The sequence below is a fragment of the Haliotis asinina genome, chromosome 9 (assembly GCF_037392515.1).
Source record: "Haliotis asinina isolate JCU_RB_2024 chromosome 9, JCU_Hal_asi_v2, whole genome shotgun sequence".
NCBI classification, from domain to species: Eukaryota; Metazoa; Mollusca; class Gastropoda; order Lepetellida; family Haliotidae; genus Haliotis; species Haliotis asinina.
In genome coordinates, this window is record NC_090288.1 from 42,291,854 (window position 1) to 42,311,169 (window position 19,316).

Consider the following 19,316-nt stretch of genomic DNA (forward strand, 5'->3'; position numbering starts at 1 on the left):
GAACCTATTACTGATTTTATGAAGCAGAAATGAGTATGCTTCTTACAGTGTGACCAACCCGTATTATGATGAAACAGAGATGAAACATAAACATCTGCAGTTTAAGCAGTAGTATCGATTGCTATTACCAACACTGCCACTTTTCATCATGTCATGGTTGTTCGTGTCACCGCCTGGGAATACTTGGCTATTGTTGTCAGCAATCGTACCTGGATCAGACAACCCCCTAGATATGATAACCCCCCTGGATTAAGACAACTCCCTGGATCAGACACACACATCCGGGTCAGAAAACTCCCTAGGTCAGAAAACCCACTGGATCAGATAACCCGGTTCTCCACGGATCACCACCATCTTCGAACTGTAAGCGATATGGCACACAATTCTCAAAATGAACTATTTTCGGATTTTTATGTGTCTATAGACCGTCAAAATACTTCCGTTAACAAGGGGTGGTGCTTAACATTCCCCAAGTGCTTTGTAGTACAGCGACGCTTAAGCCTTCATGCACAGGAATTGTCTAACGGTACCCGAACAGTTATGTGTGTATTTTCCGCCAGATTGTCTCCCCTGTGGTAGATCCTCTTTCTCCTCCTTCAGTATACAGCCTGCACGTGAAAGGGTTGTCTACGTGGGAGAAGTATATACAGTCAGGGATGGAGATGCACAGGTGTGCACATGTGTGTTTGGTAGTGTTGGTGAGTTCGTGTTTCAGGCTAACGTCAGTTGTTGCAGAAAGCACCTGAAAAAAACCGGTGTTAACCTCCGAGCAGTTTGTATGGAGCTTCACTATCCATGACTGTATGTCACTACTTTCACCACTGGAGTTAGTAATGTTCCCGTGGGTAATATTGGCGTTGTTACCATTGTTGGTGGCGTTGGTACCGTTAATGTTGCCATTATCAACACTACTACCACCATTGTTACTATTGCTGTTGTCATTGTTACCATTACCATTGCCGCTGTTACCATTCCCGTTGCCATTGTTACCACTTCCGTTGCCATTGTTACCATTCCCGTTGCCATTATCACTGTTGCCGCTATTGCCATTACCGTTGCCATTGTTGCCATTGCCGTTGCCATTGCCGTTGTTACCATTCCCGTTGCCATTATTGCTGTTGCCGCTATTGCTATTACCGTTGCCATTGTTACTATTGCCGTTGTTACCATTGCCGTTGCCATTATTACTGTTGCCGCTATTGCTATTACCGTTTCCATTGTTACCATTACCGTTGCCATTGTTACCATTCCCGTTGCCATTATTTCCATTACCGTTGCCGTTGTTACCATTACCGTTGCCGTTGTTACCATTGTCGTTGCCATTATTACTGTTGCCGCTATTGCTATTACCGTTTCCATTGTTACCATTACCGTTTCCATTGTTACCATTACCGTTGCCATTATTTCCATTACCATTGCCGTTGTTACCATTACCGTTGCCGTTGTTACCATTGCCGTTGCCATTATTACCACAAGACACTGAAAATATAGAAAAAAAACATACCTGTATTTAAAACTGTGCAAATACTGCATGGTCATTGAGTCATTACATATTATATGCATTTCACTATGAAAGCCTGGGTATAATACTATCTGATGAACAATGCATTGTTCAAGATTTATGCCGCAAAAAAAACTAATATTGGTTTAAGACACACAAAAACAAATCCATTTGTATATCTTATGATAGGGAATGGTAGTAAAGTTAAGGTGACTTCTGCAATATTGAAGCAATATCAAGACGAGGCATATTCGTCCCTTGTCAGTTTTGTATGCTACCCTCACAACGCTCGCTGTACAAAAATGACACGGGACAATCAAACCACAATAACCCCTTGTTATGTGTTGTATATAACAAACGAAACGCAACACCAATTGGATATACGAAATTAAAGGTCAAATGACAATGATAACAGGCCAACCACAGGATAGTCGAAATGTCACATTAAACGTCCATGATAACAGGCCAACCACTGGATATGGGAAATGTCAGATCAAATGTCCATGATAACAGGCCAACCACTGGATATAGGAAATATCAGATCAAATGTCCATGATAACAGGTCAGCCACTGGATGTAGGAAATGTCACATCAAATGTCCATGAAAACAGGCCAATCACTGGATATGGGAAATGTCAGATCAAATGTCCATGACAACAGGTCATCCACTGGATATAGGAAATGTCAGATCAAATGTCCATGATAACAGACCAACCACTGGATATAGAAATAAAGAACGTCGCATCAAATGTCCATGATAACAGGCCAGCCACTCGATATGGAAATACAAAAACGTCGCATCAAATGTCCATGACAACAGGTCAACCACTAGATGTAGGAAATTTCAGATCAAATGCCATGATAACAGGCCAGCCCCTCGATATAGAAAATGTCAGATCAAATGCCATGATAACAGGCCAACCACTGGACATAGAAAACGTCGGATGAGATGTCAATGATAACAGTCCAACAATTGGATATAGGAAACGTCGGATCAGATGTCCATGATAACAGGTCAACCACTGGATATAGGGAGTGTCACATCAAATGTCCATGACAACAGGCCAACCACTGGATATAGGAAATGTCAGATCAAATGTCCATGATAACAGGCCAATCACTTGATATAGGAAATTTCAGATCAAATGCCATGATAGCAAACCAGCCACTGAATATAGGAAATGTCAGATCAAATGTCCACGAAAACAGGCCAACCACTGGATAGGAGAAATCTAAAGTCAAATACCTGATAATACTCCATCCATCGAATATAAGAATCATATTCGAAATGGATGGTTTAATGTACACGGTAACAGTTCGTCCATGGGATCGGATGTAACAGCAAATAGCAGTGGAAAGGATGATCAAGTCTTCCATATCCCCAGAAAGGCATTCTTTTGGTGCAAAAGGGGAAAATAGCTGTAAACGTTTCATGAACGATTACCGATGACATCAGTGACAGCATGTGCATGCTTGGCGTAGCTAACGTCATTCGTAGCACACTGTGTCGTTCTGCTCTTACACGTCATGCACAATGTCAGTTTAGCCTTGACCTCACTACGCCTGACATAACGCATTAACGTCGAGGCGCAGTGTACTATTTTCAGGTTTTTAAAACCCCGTGAACATGCGCGAAACAGCTTCGGGGTACCTCGTAATCATGAAAAGCCAAAGAAAACCAAGAAAGCTTTACAGATAGAGAAATTATATGTGGTGGAATTGCGGTAGGGGTCATAATCACAATCACTTCTGATTGTATCTCCTGAATATAATTTTTCTGTCCAGAACAAGATCGTTGTATAAGGGTTTGACCTCGCTCTAAATACACGGTTTCTCAAAAACTGTCATCTGCAGTATCGGCATTCGACTTACGCATGCTGGGTAAGTGATGTAAGTCAAGGGCAAACTGTAGCGCAAATGGGGTCGCGTAGCATAGAGAATATGATTCTTCTATGCGAGCGAAGCCAGCAAAGGTTGGCAACATTCTTCCCTTTCTTCAGTTCGAAAAATATTTTTCATATCAAAATAAAATATCGACACCATCAAAGGTATACACCCATTTCTTCACTGGGTTGTGTTCACAGTTTTCAACCCCATGTTGAATAAATACTGACGTGAATTTTTTTTAAGAGCAACTTGTGGTATATCAAATCGTCCTTCGCCTCCACTCACCCTGCCAGCTTCCGGTTCAACGGAGTGAAGGAACAGGAGGGTATTATTCCAATGCCCACTACGCCAGAAGTGATTTTATAGATGTTAAATAAATATGTGTTGAACTTACGAAAAACAAATGTTACGAAAATTCTAACAATAGCGACGACAGATAAGACAAATGAACACCAACAGGTTCATGATAACATTAGGCAGTATGGTATTTCTTTCTTTATTTCTGCTATTTCCGTTGAACCGGAAGCTGGCGGGGGTAATGGAGGCGAAGAACGATCTGAATACCAGAAGTGGTGCTTAAAATGTTGAATAAAATATATTTCACGTTGACATAATTCATTTTGACAAGTAAAATATTTTCCGAACCGAAGCGAGGGAAGTACGTTGCCAACCTTTGCTCGCTTCGCTCGTATACAAGTATAATAAGACTGATCATATTCTCTATGCAGGGCAAACCCATTTGCGCTACAGTTTGCCTTTTGTAAATATAGAGCACAACGCCTCAGCTACGTCTAAGATATGCATACCGGTTTAACGTTAAGCCCAGATGGACATTTTACTTACGTCCGGACTAGAATTTACGCTCGACATCTGCATGCGGCCGCAAGTGTTCCCGAAAAGGATATTAATACCCCGCCTTTTCGATGGCACCCAATATTCACAGAATTTCCCTTGAAAATGGAATACATTTCGCCTGACTCCATACAGATCTCACGCCTTTCCACTGCAACCTGAAAAGTGTGGTTTGGTTTGTTGGTTAACGCCCCAGTCTAAGTAAACTTAGCCTCAGTACTTTTCTTTACACATCACTAACACAACCTTATGGGAGGTCGCGTCAGGTAACCTTTGAGACTGACCAATCAGAGCACAGCTTACCACATCGCGAAAGTGGAAATTCGCACATACCTTTTGAACTTTTTATCTCGAAAAGGTTCGTACCTGAACGATTCCGAATGCTATTTAGCGTACTAATTCTCCCATGTGATGCACACGGCGCATGTTACAACCATGACAACGGTAAGTACACAGTCGCTGAAAATGGTGTTTTTGGCAATATTCAAGGATGTCATCTTGCGGAAATATTACCAAATGGTAACCATGTCAACAGAAACCACAAAGCGTATATACTGCAGGTCTTGCGGATTTTTGTTTGTGGAGAGATCTGTGTCAGTGACCTGAATATTTTGTAAGTCCCTCCGATCCTTTAGCAGTAGCCGCTGTTTGATTGGTTAAATCTCGCTATAGTCTCGCTATTGATTGGACGGTCATAGGTAGCTCAAAGGTTACCTGACGCTGACGTACTACTAGGGTTTGGAGTGTAACGAACAACACTGAGACTTAGATTACTTAGACTTGGTTGACGCCACACTCAGCAATATTCCAGCAATATGGCGGCGATCTGTACATAACCGAGTCTGGACCAGACAATCCATTGATCAACACTATGAGCATCGATCTACGCAACTGGTATACGATGACATGTGTCAGCCAAGTCAACGAGTCCGACCATACGCTCCCGTTAGTTGTCTTTTTCGACAAGTATGGCTTACTGAAGACCAATTCTGACCGGCACCGAAAGACCGGAAATTCAGTTTAATGTTTCTAACAACGACTGTTATGTAGTCCAGAGTCTCTGATGCTTACAAGTATGGAGAGCGCGGTTATGACATAGCTTCAGTTTGCAACACATCTCTGTTGAGAAATATCAGGTCCAATGCAAATGATAAAAATAACCATCGCTTACCTCTCAGGGTGACAAGAATAATGGTAACGGCAAGCAGGAGATGTACGGAGCCCATCACCTATCAGCTCGATTTCTTCGTCACAGTATAATCCTTCACAGCGTTGCTATGGCATTTCCACGGCGGTTTAAAATAGATATTTTCCAAATATGTGAATCCAATTGAATATGAATAGTCTGAATAGTCGACAGCAAGGTATTTGTTTGTTAGAATATGTGTACTTGTGTTAATCAAGTTGATTAGAATCACTGTCCCTCAAAATTTAGGTATGGATAAAAAAATGAATTGAATCGCCTTGAATTCCGCAGAAACCGAACTCCTATATATGACTCAGTGTCATTCTTCAACACAAAGTTTCGGTAGAATGCACACCGTGCTTTCCTTCAATACAAGATTTCAGTAGATTACACACACAGTTCCTGTCTTCAAAACAAATAGAGTATTATATCCACTCCATTCTAGAAAGTCTCCACGCATTGTCTAAATCTGCCTGACGTATAAGCCGATGCAAGACGGTGATCTGAACGTCTGTGTATAAGAGCGTACCGGGAAATCTATAATGTCCTGCTAGGCTTCTGCTGTCATCATCCGGCCCCTTTCCAATAAACAATGACACTTCAGTCTGACCTAAACAACAGTAACGGTATCTTAGTCGCAGCCTTTACAGCGAAACGTATATTGATTGGACATTCATAAACTGTCCTACATGAACGACGATGCTGCAGGTGCGTCTCTATCATCTAAACTGAAATACAGACAACCTTTTTGCAGTTGGAATTAGAGCTCTTCACAAAACCATTAGGTCACTGCATTATGTTGGGATGTTCTTCACATGACTGAAAACCACGATTCAATGTGCTATGGTGGACAGAGAGTCTCCTCGCAGACATGTCAGTGGTTATTTCTTGTAAACATTCTATGTGGTTTGGGGGCGGACTGAACAGAAAACTTTACCACTGCCCCGTAGGGTGTTTCTGAATGTCTTGAACTGCCTCCATACTCTAGTGAATACAGCCTTGCTTCGGGTAGTGAAGATTTTTAACGTCCGGCGTGTTATAAACGTAATTGAAGCAGGCATTACCTGTCTGTGGCGTGGCGGATAAGTCATCTGCCTGGAGATCGGAAGGTCAGTGGTTTGAATACCAGTGAAGATATTAGGAGATGGTGCCGGTGGATTGAGCACCAGATCAGTGTCAGTTCGTGATACATCAAGCATATGTGAGGCCATGGAGTGCTTGCCAATGTGGGGCCCCTTTCCTAAGATCTCGTAACTTTTCTCGTAGCATCCGTTCGCGTATCCCCTGTGTTAAAGTATTGGAGGTACAATGGCTACGAGAAAACTTACGAGATCTTAAGCGTACGAGAGGTTTGTGAAACGGGGCCATCCGCCATAACTTAACCACTCCATTTCCCAAACGAATAAAGCCTATTGTTACAAAAGACGGAACAATGGATTAACGATTTGTGACATGAACAATAAATCGTGAAATCCTATTGCTAATGAATCGTCTCCTTCAGTGTGTAAACATCTCCACACTTTCTTAATTAAAAGATTCAAACAAAAAGGAACGTACTGAGGTCATTAAGTGCTTATGATTATGAGTAAGTATAAATCTACAAAGAGGTTGAACTGTGACATTTTCTTTCATCTATACTGCACCAGTTCACCGACAAAAACACTAAGAAAGACTAGAAGTATATTGTCCATACATTTTCAAGTATACTTCACAAACGTTGCCTGTTGTTAGTGGGTCAGCCAGTGTTATTTCTAAATTTGTAAATTCCCAATCAATTGTTTGACATTCCTTATGTACGATAAATTTCTCTAATTTTCTGCATCGAGAGAGAGTTGGTTAGTCGAGCAGTTGAAACGAGCGTTGACTGGTCACGCCTAAGACCTGAGTTTGATTTCTACATGGATGGAATATGTGAAGTTAAATCTGTCAGTCCTGTGCTGGTATGTAACTGGACCTTCACAATAACATTGGTGTAAATATCTTGCTCACATTAAAGACTCTTTGATTCTGTTGACCGGATGGTTCAAGTGCGTCCATGATCACAAGACAAGAGCAAATACATACTGCAAGAGCAAATACATATTATTTTAACTCCATGTAAAATATTTTAATTTAATTGGTCAGTGGGTCCGACTGACATCGCTGAGGAAGATGAGAACTTGAAAAAATTTGTAATGGAAATCGCCAAACTCTCAGCCGAGAAGCTGTATCGCGATCTTCCACATAAAATAGAATCATGTTATTGTGCTTATTTAACATGGTGGTAAGATAAATACGCTGTATGCTTCTGGATGGCATTGAGTCAAATACAGGCCAGCTGTCAGTGGGTAAGTTCGGAAAAGCCACCATTTAGGTCCTGCCTTGGCTACCCTCTTGCACATTTGGACGTGAGCTTATACGTTAGAAAGGTTTATTGCATTTGAATGTTTCAAAATATTCATTTTTTCCTTCGGATAATACTGTATGATGTACGCCTCTTTGTAGCACTGTTATCCTTACAAAAAATGCATACATCAGACAGTATTACCCTTGAGAGAAACTTGTAATGCTATTTCTAAAGTGGCCACGTTTGGTTACACTTTTTTTGTTTCTTTTTTATTTTGTTATTGCTTTCGGGTTTTACTTTCGTATCTTAAGGTCTACTGGGGTTGGTGATGCTGAGCATGTATACGCAGTTTATTCACACAAATGTCAATAATGAGAGACTCGTTATAGACTTAGTATTTAAAACCTTATTGCATTAGTTTCATGTCAAACATTTACAGGAAGTTTAGGGACAGAAATAAAAGTTTCAGTATCACCTCACGGTGGTTTTACATTATTTAACTTGTTTGAACATGTTAAAACACAGACAGTCGACGTGCCGTCCTACCAAGTGGGTAGGGATTTCCCTGCATTAGTAATGGTTGTGCCGCGCCAGAAGAAATGGTAAACTGGTTCTTGAAGGGCATCACTGATGGCGTAGCAGCAGCTTCTATGCTGAACAAAATAAGAAGCGCAACCTTTGTCAAGGTTTTAAATAGAAAACATAAACATTCTTTTATGAGATTGTTTTTTTTAAACGTGCGTTTCTTTTGCTGTTCAGCATAAATTCAAATTACCAACAATCACAGACGTTTGGCTGGCAACTACAGGAATAAGACGACATCATTCAGTGATTATTACAAACTGAGACAGTAAGGGTACAAGGGTATTTTGTACACGTTGTCATGGCCTCGGCAGTTTCGTCAATGGCTTCTCCTCCATATTCAGCGAAAAGTGACTTATTTCATGATTTAGTAAAAGGCCAAGTTGTGTTTGGAGACAAGCACACCTTTCAGAGTACCACAGTATACTCTACCTTTATGGTGGCTTCACCTATCGGATTCAGGATTAATCTCACCTGTCGGAATGCTCGACTCACGGGGGTCGTTATCTTGTTATGACATTGTTTGAGATCAGTCGTGGTAAATTTGCACGTAAGATTAGATACTGTTTGCACTTAACAGAATAGAATTGAGTCACATACAGCCCAGCCGTCAGTGGGTAAATTCTGCAAAGCCAGCAGTTAGGTTCTACCTTGTGCCTTGGCCAGCCTATTGCACATTTGGAGGAGGACTTGTTAGTAAATTCTATTGCATGGGAATGTTTCTAAGTATTCATATTGTCGTAACTGGACAATGTTTCTATACATGTATACGAGTGGCACAGAATAGTCGATGTCTTAAACTCTCTATGTTTTAATGTATACGAATGGTACACAGTAATTAAGATCTGAAACTTCGTGTTCATACATACGAATGGTCGAGAATATTTATCATGTTTGGATTCATGGAACCTACCGTTTACGGTCTTAAAGTGTATTTGTATTCCTGCTTACGGGCGGGACAGAATGTTTACGGTATTCAAGTTTATTTGTATTCCTGCATACGGATGGGACAGAAGGTAAGTGTTTCTAAAACTGATATTGTCGATCATACTCGATCATTTACACCCAGCCGCCATGAAGCTGGAATATTGTTGAGTCCCACTTTAAACAACCAGCCAACCGATCAATCATGCTTTTGATCAGTGGTTTGCCTGGTCCAGACTGTTATTTACAGTCAATCAATCAGTCAATCGTCACATCGCTGTAAAATTGTTGAGTGCAGCGGTAAAAACAAACTAACCGACCAAGCTTTAATATTAATACACTCATACTGAGTGAATGGTTGTGCTATAAGAATAAATCCGATCACCGGTTTAATTGACCCTTTGTACTGGCATGTGACGCGTCTTGTTCAACAGACTGAAGCGCTCGTATACCCCTTCTGATCAAGTAAAGTGATAAGAGAGTGTGTCAAGGTTGAAACGTGATTTTACTTAGCGTTCAAGATAAGGTCACTCATAGTGAAAGCCGTGTGTTATGGTCTGTACTACTTTGTAACGATGTTTACCCACTGGGTTCATTTACCATATTTGTTTCGGTGAACCTCTTTCCCTTCTGCACCCATGCTAGTCGCAAGATTATTCACGCCGGATATAGGGATTGTGTTACAAATATTTACTCCGATGATTGTATTACTAGTATTTCTGCGAGAATAATGCGACCTGTCATTTGAACCCGTGAATCTGAATAGCGGTGCAGTCCATTTTAAAATTAAGGGGCCGAGGGTATGCAAAGCGATAAACTGCTGTGAAGCGTGTCAGTCTAGTCTCGCGCCACTGGTTTCCACACACAACCCAATACAACACTTGCATTTTTGTGTTTAAGGATTACAAAAAACACCAGAGGTCAATTTCTGTACTAGCCTAGGTTCTGTGTGTGTGGATATATTATGGATAATACGTTTGTGTTGCCCTCGAGGGGAATAAAATAACGTTATGTAAATTCAAACCGGGTACTAATAAATAAACAAACAAAAGACTTTGTAAGTTTATTGTGCTATGGTAATTTACCTGCTATTTCCTTACGTCTCTTGAATCTGCTACTCGTCATCAATATCACCGATGTCACTGTATCAAGTTTTTCGATTTCACCCCCTAGGGCAATTTCTTGATGCCATTAATGATCCTCAAGTTCCATCACGTCTGCAACAGTCTGACCATTCCTTCTGGCCAATAGATGACAGTCGTTCTTCTCAAGCCCTCTGTACAGAAGTGTCAAGTGGTACTTGCTAGAAAGATGGCTTGGCAACCAACACTGTAAAATACTTCTGTCCAACCAACTTTGGTGTTACGTCTGGCAGAGTTGGCACCCTATAATGGTCATGCGTCACCAGTTTATTCAAGTCAGTAGGACAAGCACAGTCTAATTTTACCATTTGAGTTCACCCACCTTTTTGGTTCATTTACCTTACCTTACATACCACACCTACATCCTTCATTCTTTGTAGTTCTTTCTGAATTTTTGTATCCAAAGCTAAAGGACCCCTTCGTGCAGCATGTACAGCTGGTACTGTATTTTCCTCGATCTGTATATGCAAGATTCATCTTCGATACATCCAATCCCTTGGAAAACGTCCTTCAATTCTGTAAGAATCTCCCTTGAAGCTGGTTTTCAGTCTGGAGAGTTTGTGATTGTCAACTCCACCTGCATCAAGCCCATCTCTCTACAAGCTTTTCGACACTTCCTTGTATTGACAGTGTAAACTTGTCAGTGCTAAGATCCTCAGTGCAACACCACCATAACCACATAATCTGGTCTGAGTTGGACGCCGTGCACCTGCTCTGCTACGAAGTCTGTGGGACTCACCGTCTGGTAAGACATTCAATTCACTTGGGTCACTGAATCAAGCTTCATGTTTATTTCTGCACTGCCATTTCCAGTCACTGGCACATAAATCCCATCTTTAACTACCTCTTGGTTTTTCTCGACCGATCCCATAACGACACCCTCAGTGAACTGTTCAATTCCATGAACTTTGTTTGTTGGCGTATTTCCACTATTCCCGTGACCTTGGAACCTTCCACGGCTATGTCTGGGGTGAAAGTTTCCTCACTTTGGAGAATATCTACTATCACTTTCACAGACTGATGAAAAGTGTCCTATCATATCGAATTTCAAACATCCCCTCCCTAGAGTTGGACATGTTTCCTGAGTTGAATGACATTTTCCCCATAATGATCAAGCGTTGGCAGCGATTGTATACTCCAATAACAAAATATACAGAAAATACACACTCATAACACATGCATGTGGTTGGTTACCAAAACTGGGTTCGTTAAAAGTCTGAACGGCATGTACTTCACACTGCGTCTCCATCATCTGTTGTCATTTTGAAACGTCTTGCTAAGTCTCTTGCCTTTTGCAGTGTTAAATATGCCTCTTCTAGCAGTTCCTGAACCTGTTTATCCTTCGCTCTGCATACTATCAGATCTCGAATCGTCTCATTCTTAATGTCACCAAAAGCACCGTGTCTTGCTAAATCCTTCAGGTCTGTCACATTCTGATCTACACCTTCGCTTTGTTGTTTATTTCTTGAATAAAAACGGAATCTCATGACAACACATAAACAACACATCAATTTTGTCAGTTTCGTTCGCCGTAAAAATCCACGTACTGAATATACCTGTACCCGTTTGTCCAAAATGCAAGTATAGAAAATACGCACATTCCTGCTTGTCATTCTTGCCTGAGAATGGTCCTGCAACAACAAATTCATTGTCTGCTGCCAACGACGCCGTGGTTCGCCGACATTCGTCGACCAGAAGTTCATCGGGGGAATTCCGATTTTCGCCGACATTTCTTGACTAAACTAATATTCCACAGGACGTGATAAGATGTCTTGTAGTCCTAGGCCTAGCTTCTACCTAGCTTCTGACACAATGTTTTGTACTGTGCTGGCGTGGAGGTAACAATAAGACACGACATTGAGCTCCAGTACATAACGTCCAAATTAGTTTCAAACCTTTGGGCCTCTTCTTTGAGAGGCATTGCTTGATAACGGTGTTAGTACCTGCACCGAAACGCGACGTAAGGAAGTTGACTATCCATAGAACTTCGTTTTCAGATTTTAGTGTGCATTATCGTCCTTCCGCAATTGGAAAGCTCAGGCGGAGAGTATTCCAGGTAACATTTCAGCTTGAATGGTAGGTCTGTACGTGTCAGGATGTGCTTTTCTCGCAGGAACTGTCGGTTGGTAAAACGGCGTTGCAGACCAACGGATTTCATGACAACAGAGGCATTTCTGCAGACCGTCCTGAAGTTGAGAAAGTCCATTTTGTCGGCATTCTCCTCGTTCATTTCAACAAACTGTTTTTCACTGTTGGGCATTCTTTATAAAGGAAACCCCATAGATGAGTAGATTTTGATTCCGCGAATATGACTCGAAAACGGCATCCTGTTTTTTAGTCTCGTCTTGTGACGCCATCATTGTCGTTCTCAGGGTTTTGATTTCTCGACGGTTTTAGTAAATCGATTTTGAATTGAAAGAAAGCCGGACCGTGAGCTTCATCCAACCTTAGCCCTCGCCGTTCATTACCGGAAGTGAATAATAAACTGTTGCAATTCACTTATAAAAAGTTATCTAATAATTCACTTTCTTCCACAAAGAAATGATAATTGGCGTTAAAAAAATCCCTCACTGTTTTGGCACTAAAAAATCTGTCCTTGTGATAGAAAAAACGTTTGCATTACAAGAATTTACTCTGACTATATGCTCTGTATTGGTTTTTACTCCCACTGTTGCAGTAGAACTATATACTCCGACAATTGTATTACAAGAATTTGCTGCAGCTATTGTATTGCAAGAATGTACTCAAGCGATATGAACTGTATCACCAAAATGTGATCCAATATTGTACAGCAAGGATTTACTCCGATTATTGTACTACGAGAATTTTACTCCGACAATATGGATTTGTATTGAAAGTATTTATACTAATATCGGAACTACTTTCACTCTCTGTTTGTGTCACATGAAAATCAGTCTTCACCTTCCATTTTCTTATCATTGGAATCGTGTTAACCCATTCTTTATCTCATACCAACTCCACCCTATCTGTTTATATCTGACCCGTCTCCACCCTATCTATACTTAATGCCTCGTGGTTAGAGCATTCGCTCGTCACGCCCAAATGGGTTCAATGCGTGATGTCCATTTCTAGTACCCACTGCCGTGATTTTACTGGACCACCATACTCACTTATTAATATCAGAAGCACCACCAATTTATTATCAAAACCCTTTCCATCACTTTTCAATCAGATAAACTCACAACCACCGCCCGGGTTTTTTTCACCCAGCTTTTGTTTCATGTAAGAAGTAGGTAACGAGATTGGGCGGTGAAGCTCGCTGACTTGCTGGACCCATTTTATCATATCCCAATTGCGAAGATCGCAATGTTCATGCTGTTGATCACTGGATCGTCTGGTCCCGTCGCCATATAGCTGAAATATCTTGAATGCTGCGCAAAACTCACTCCAGTCTAGTACAATGTGTTCCAGTATTCTTTACATTATAACACGTGTATCTAAAATACAACACCAGAGGTCATTCTAAATATATATCCTTCCTATATATACCGATTCTTAAAAAGCATATGATTCTTTTGACCAATCAAATCAGGAGATAAAAGACCAACGCAAGATAACCTTTCCGCCAGGCAATATAAAGACTGTTTTCACTCAGTTTCAATAGTTGTTCCTGCAGAATGAAGACTCTTCTCATCAGTTTAGTGGCGGCCACGGTGCTCGGGGTGGTGATGTCTCTTCCCTTCCAACGGGACACACTGGAACCTCTCATACCTCTTGTCAGGAGCCTGGGGGCGACGAAGTTCGCCCACTTTGTTCACGAAGCCAACCTGACAGCTATCTTCACAAGGAAAGGTACTTCAATGAGTGGTTCGGTTTGGATGACATATTCACGTGACTGTCGTAGATACTGTTTTGTCGGCACAGATTATGCAATACTGATACAATCTGAAAAAGGTTTAGGTTAAAGCATTAATAGGCAAGGGGGTATGATTTGTCCATGGATGTTTTGTACGAAAATACGACAAACCAATCAGAATGCGCCTAAAGAATGGGCACTTTGATAGCAATGTACAAATTGGACGTGTTAGTGTGTAGCTGTAGGCGTGTATGGTGGTTGGGGTGGGGGTGGTGGGGGGTGGGGGGAGGGTTGGGGCATTTTCTCGAATATTTCAAATGTTCTCCATCATAAATTTACACCAAGAATAACTTGCAAGTAAACACAACGTAACAAACTCTGGTTTATTTACATGACTCTTCGCGTCTTCTGTTTAAGGTACCTGTGTGATTGTTCTATTTAAGCCTTATCACTGACACTGATTTCTTATTCGTGTTGCGTGTTGCATAAGCTCTATTTAGACATGTCTATTTTGAACATTCACAGTATCACGACAAACAAAATAAATATAATGAAGGTATTTCATGGTGCGGTTAATGGTGAGAGTGAATGTGAACCCCCATGCGGTTTTGATATGTCTGAAATTATCACATGATGAATATTTAATAATATCCGGTAATGATTACCTTTGTAATCAGTTTCATAAATTGTTATAAATCGGTGTTACATATGTAGTGTATTGGAGAGTTGGTCACCAACAGTGACTGTAGTATTCATACCTTGAGACGAATCAAGAGATACTTTTACCACAATCCCCGCAATACAATTCATTCTCAACTGGTGCTCTACCAGCATTATAGACACCCATTATAGAGGTGGACATTCTTCAAGAGAAAGCTAAGATAGATGTAGATCACTGTTGTCTTATTTCTTAATATCACAGGTGACAAAGTGATTACTTTAATCATGCCAAATACTTTTACTTTTAAATATCAAGGAAACATGTTAAATTACACAACCAGACTTTTTTCACAATAAAAAGTGTATATTCAGACTGAGACAGATGAGAATATTTACGATAGAATGTATTTCTAACAATTATTTGAGTATTATTGGTGTTGTTTTCATAATTAATCGTTTCAGAACAGCAATGTGGTTGTGTGCCTGTGTTCTTTTCACGTTTACGAAATGATCAGATACTGAGTTGTCGCTCTTGTGTGATGTTGTTTACTTCGTGTTGTTTACTTACTTACAAGATGAAATTGTACCGGAGTTTAATAACAGTTGGTCACGAACGGCTGAGTGTTTGCAGTTTCACTGTATCTGAAAATTTGTTGATGTGATTTAATGTTTCAATTCTACTAATGACTATGTACATTTCACGATAGTTTTGCACATGTCCTCACTTTGTTTCTGAATAGCTTATTTTTCGAAAACGGCAAAACACATGTATGTGAACATAACGCTCGCCCTTTGAAGGTGAGACAATGCCGTTACTTGCTGTTTGAGTAATGATGCAAGGGGAAATTTGGATCGCATTTTGCATTTTTGGGAAAGTGTTTAGTCACGTCTGCAAGGATTATTTCTTTGAAAACGCGTGATTTTAAGTGAAACATCCTTTATCCGTTGAATATAAGGCTATGCCGTTACTTGTTCTTTTAGCTGGGAACTTCACGCTGTTCGTCCCAGACAACAAGGCATTCGAAAGTCTGTCTAGAAACATCACAGGAAACAAGACCCTGTTGACTCAGCTTGTCCTCTTCCACTCTGTCAATGGAACATACAACAGATCCGAATTGATCCGAAACAAGAAACTGAGGACGTTGTTGGGAAGATTCCTGTTCTTCAACCAAACTAAGACAAAGGTAAACAAGAAAGACCGATAATATATTGAAGATTCCAGTACTCTAATGATAATCAGACAATACGATACAAGAAGTACAGCTGTGCTGTGTTTGATTCCTTTACATCCACTGGATTATACGATCAAGGTACACAAAACCGGGTGTCATGGTCGGGTACACCCTTGAACCTGAATTACTTTAAGACCAAGGTAAACAAAGGGAATATATGTGCCAGATGCGACGCTAATGTTGACAGATCAGGGTGTATGGGAAGACATGTGGTACGTAGAACATACTAAATACGATATTTATAGCTGATATGCAAAATACGGGTGATTTCAACATTAGCTATGTTGATTTAGCGTCCAATGAGTCTGGTCTGGTTTTCTGTTACTTTTCTGCAGGCCGTTTTCGTGAACGGTGTCAATATCACTGGATTCGACAAGAGAGCTTCGAACGGCTTCATCTTCATTGTGAGCAAGGTCGTGCTACAGGGGTCAGGACTGCTCAACACAACCAACAACAAAACGTCTGCACAACCCCGCCCTCAAGCATATGACCTGTGTCGTAATGGCACTTGGGGTAGAAACTGCTCTCACCATGGCAACGGTACCCATGGAAATTTCACCAATTATCCAATCCAGCATGTCAATGGCTCAATATGCATAAACGGGACGTACGGTAGAAACTGTACCCACCATGGCAACGGTACTCATGGCAACGGTACAATTTGCCCCAACGGAACCTGGGGTGTCAACTGTACTTACCATGGCAACGGTACCCATGGCAATGTAACCCATGGCAGTATAGCACATATTCTCAGTCAGAGCTATGGTCAGTACAGCACCTTGATTACGGACTTAATGAAATCTGGAGCCTGGAGCGAGATCGAGGGTAGGTAGCACGTTTACTTATTACGACATTGTGTCACTTATTGTGACATTGTGTCACTTATTGTGACATTGTGTCACTCATTACCTAAAGTTTGCCTTTGTTTTAATCGTTTGTTGTTTTTTGTTGTTGTTTTTGCTTCTTCTTTTATTTTTTTTTTGTTCTTGTGTTGTTTTTGTTGGGGTAGTTTTTCGTTGTTTTTGTTTTGTTTGTTTTTTGTTTTTGCTTGTGTTTTTTCTTTGGTTCGGGGGTTGTTGTTTTTGTTTTGTTTTGTTTTTACTTTGTTGTTGTTGCTGTTGTTTGGTGGGGGTGTGTGTTGTCTGTTTGTATTTTTGTTTTTAAATGAATGATTACTTGAGTGTTTATTACATGTATTGTCAGCAACGGTAATACAGTAATTCCATCAGTGATTCAATTGAAGCATGAACTTCCGAGGAGCTTTGTGTCACAGGTTCCTCCATGTTCAGAGCAAGTGGCCAAACACGTATTCCTGAAGAACAATACATATATCTTTACATATCTCGTCTGTGAATACACAATGTCTTTTATCTCTGTCGATAGGAACACATGTGACTCTTCTCGCGCCGACCAATGCGGCGTTCAGCAAGCTCCCGACAGCCTATCGAAACAACCTTGACAATGACGCCAAATTTCTGAAGAGTATGTACATATCTTTGTTTCGTATTCCCACATCACTTAACGCAGACTAAATATATTTTCCTCTATTTGTATTTACCTCCTCAAATCCACCAGCTGTATATGAAATTACCATATCACACACAGTGCTGACGTATGCAAGTTTGGTTTGTATTTTGTTTACAGGCACAATGATGTACCACATTCTGAACGGCATCCATGGTCCCCAAACCCTGCATCAGAACGACATGCTCACCTCCCTCGAGGGACACCGCATCCACGTCTCCACGCACAACGGTGAGACACATATCATGATAGAATAAATGACTGTACCGTTTGATGAAGGAAATCAACACATTGGTTGGTCGGTTGGTTGGTTGGGTGGGTGGATGGATGGGTGGGTGGTTCTTTAACGCCGAACTCAACAGTATGTCAGCTTTGTAATAAGTCGAGTCTGCATTGTCATTCACAAATGTCATGTAACAAGAGAATGAATATCAAAATGGGGGACAACTAGATCAATCCACTTTCCCACAGCATGATAATCACTCTACACAACAATTATATGATGATATGTGTCAACCAAGTCAGCGGGTTTGACTCTTGCGACAAGTATGGGTTGCTGAAGACCAATTCTAACCCGGACCTAGTACACTTTGAACGCCTAGACCTGTACATGTCAAAAAGAGAAATAAAATCAGTTCCCCTTGAAGACGAAAATGAGTGTACATTGCAGACGTAGACCAATACACTTGGGAGACGAAAATCGGTGCATTATATGTGCTCGTCACGTATACAGGCTATTAGTGTCTGGGGTATCACATCGTTTCACATCACAACCTTAAGCTGAAACAAATTCACTCGTGGAATGATATGTGTATAGACCTCTTTCCTTGGCTATTATAGATCAATCACTTGACCTCTTAACATATACATTGCGACATACGAGGTTGTAGAGACCGCGAAATGATAATTCTGACATTCATAAAATTCATCAAATAGGTTTACGAAATTAGAGCGGAAAACATTTTTCAGCTTGGCATCTTAAATTCCTTTAGCTGAGTGAGCTTGAGGATTACTATTACATTTGTGCTTTTGATCACAAGATTTCTAGAGGCTGATATGTATGGGAGGTTACAGGAAAGTTGTTTTAAAGGCTTTTAGTCAAGTTATTCACTATGCTCAGCCTGTGTTGGAGCGTTAGCGCAGGCGCATCAGACCCGGGACTGAACCAGGCGGCACTATGCTTTGCCTGAAACTGTCTAGACACGTCGGGATTCTGGGTTGACTGTGCTCAAATTTCTTTTTTTTTTTTTTTTGTTAAAAAGACGTCGACACGTCCCATCATTTAAAACTAGGCAATTTACGAACCACTCTTATGAGCTCTCTTCACTTATTTATCTAAACCTCAACGAGTGTTCCAGTAAAGGGAGGGACTAAAACCATTTTCTTGTGAATGCATTGCAGGTCACGTGCACCAGTTCAACAAGGTCAGCATCAGGAACGTGATCCATGCCACCAACGGCGTCATCTACGTCCTCAACGGCGTCCTTCACCTCCCAAGCAACCCTATTGTATGAAGTAGATCAAAAGAAACCACGTGAAAGAGATGCAATACAGCATCATGTAGGATGTTGAAATAAAAGGAATCTGTATGTTTCGGAACTTATCAGTCGTACCCCAGCGCTAAAACGCTACCTTTTCACTTATAATATTTGTCCAAACACTACCTTAACTTGTCACACGTGC

General features: G+C 40.9%; 2 protein-coding genes across 3 annotated transcripts; one reads left to right on the forward strand and one right to left on the reverse strand.

The window, feature by feature from the left end:
• Positions 1–538: 538 nt before the first annotated feature.
• On the reverse strand, positions 539–5,466 carry LOC137297257 (N66 matrix protein-like). Its single transcript, XM_067829271.1, has 2 exons — positions 5,412–5,466; positions 539–1,479 (listed from the first exon to the last, which is right to left on the reverse strand). Exons 1-2 carry the CDS (start codon positions 5,464–5,466, stop codon positions 539–541), a joined length of 996 nt encoding a protein of 331 aa, XP_067685372.1.
• A 3,462-nt stretch (positions 5,467–8,928) lies between these two features.
• On the forward strand, positions 8,929–19,225 carry LOC137295858 (transforming growth factor-beta-induced protein ig-h3-like). 2 transcript variants are annotated; one of them, XM_067827413.1, is made up of 7 exons: positions 8,929–9,026; positions 14,038–14,213; positions 15,859–16,061; positions 16,445–16,934; positions 17,493–17,591; positions 17,754–17,864; positions 19,035–19,225. In XM_067827413.1, exons 2-7 carry the CDS (start codon positions 14,039–14,041, stop codon positions 19,145–19,147), a joined length of 1,191 nt encoding a protein of 396 aa, XP_067683514.1. In that variant the 5' UTR covers positions 8,929–9,026; position 14,038; the 3' UTR covers positions 19,148–19,225. The 2 variants fall into 2 exon arrangements, with proteins under 2 accessions (XP_067683514.1, XP_067683513.1); XM_067827412.1 differs by lacking the exon at positions 8,929–9,026 and having other exon boundaries at positions 13,957–14,213.
• Positions 19,226–19,316: the final 91 nt, after the last annotated feature.

Bases quoted from the DNA above. Each gene is read 5' to 3' on its own strand.
- LOC137297257 (XM_067829271.1), bottom strand. From the start codon at position 5,466: ATGGGCTCCGTACATCTCCTGCTTGCCGTTACCATTATTCTTGTCACC. The intron at 1,480-5,411 runs GTAAGCGATGGT...CTATATTTTCAG, and splicing joins TATTCTTGTCACCCTGAGAG to TGTCTTGTGGTAATAATGGC.
- LOC137295858 (XM_067827413.1), top strand. From the start codon at position 14,039: ATGAAGACTCTTCTCATCAGTTTAGTGGCGGCCACGGTGCTCGGGGTG. The intron at 14,214-15,858 runs GTACTTCAATGA...TTGTTCTTTTAG, and splicing joins AGCTATCTTCACAAGGAAAG to CTGGGAACTTCACGCTGTTC. The intron at 17,865-19,034 runs GTGAGACACATA...AATGCATTGCAG, and splicing joins CCACGTCTCCACGCACAACG to GTCACGTGCACCAGTTCAAC.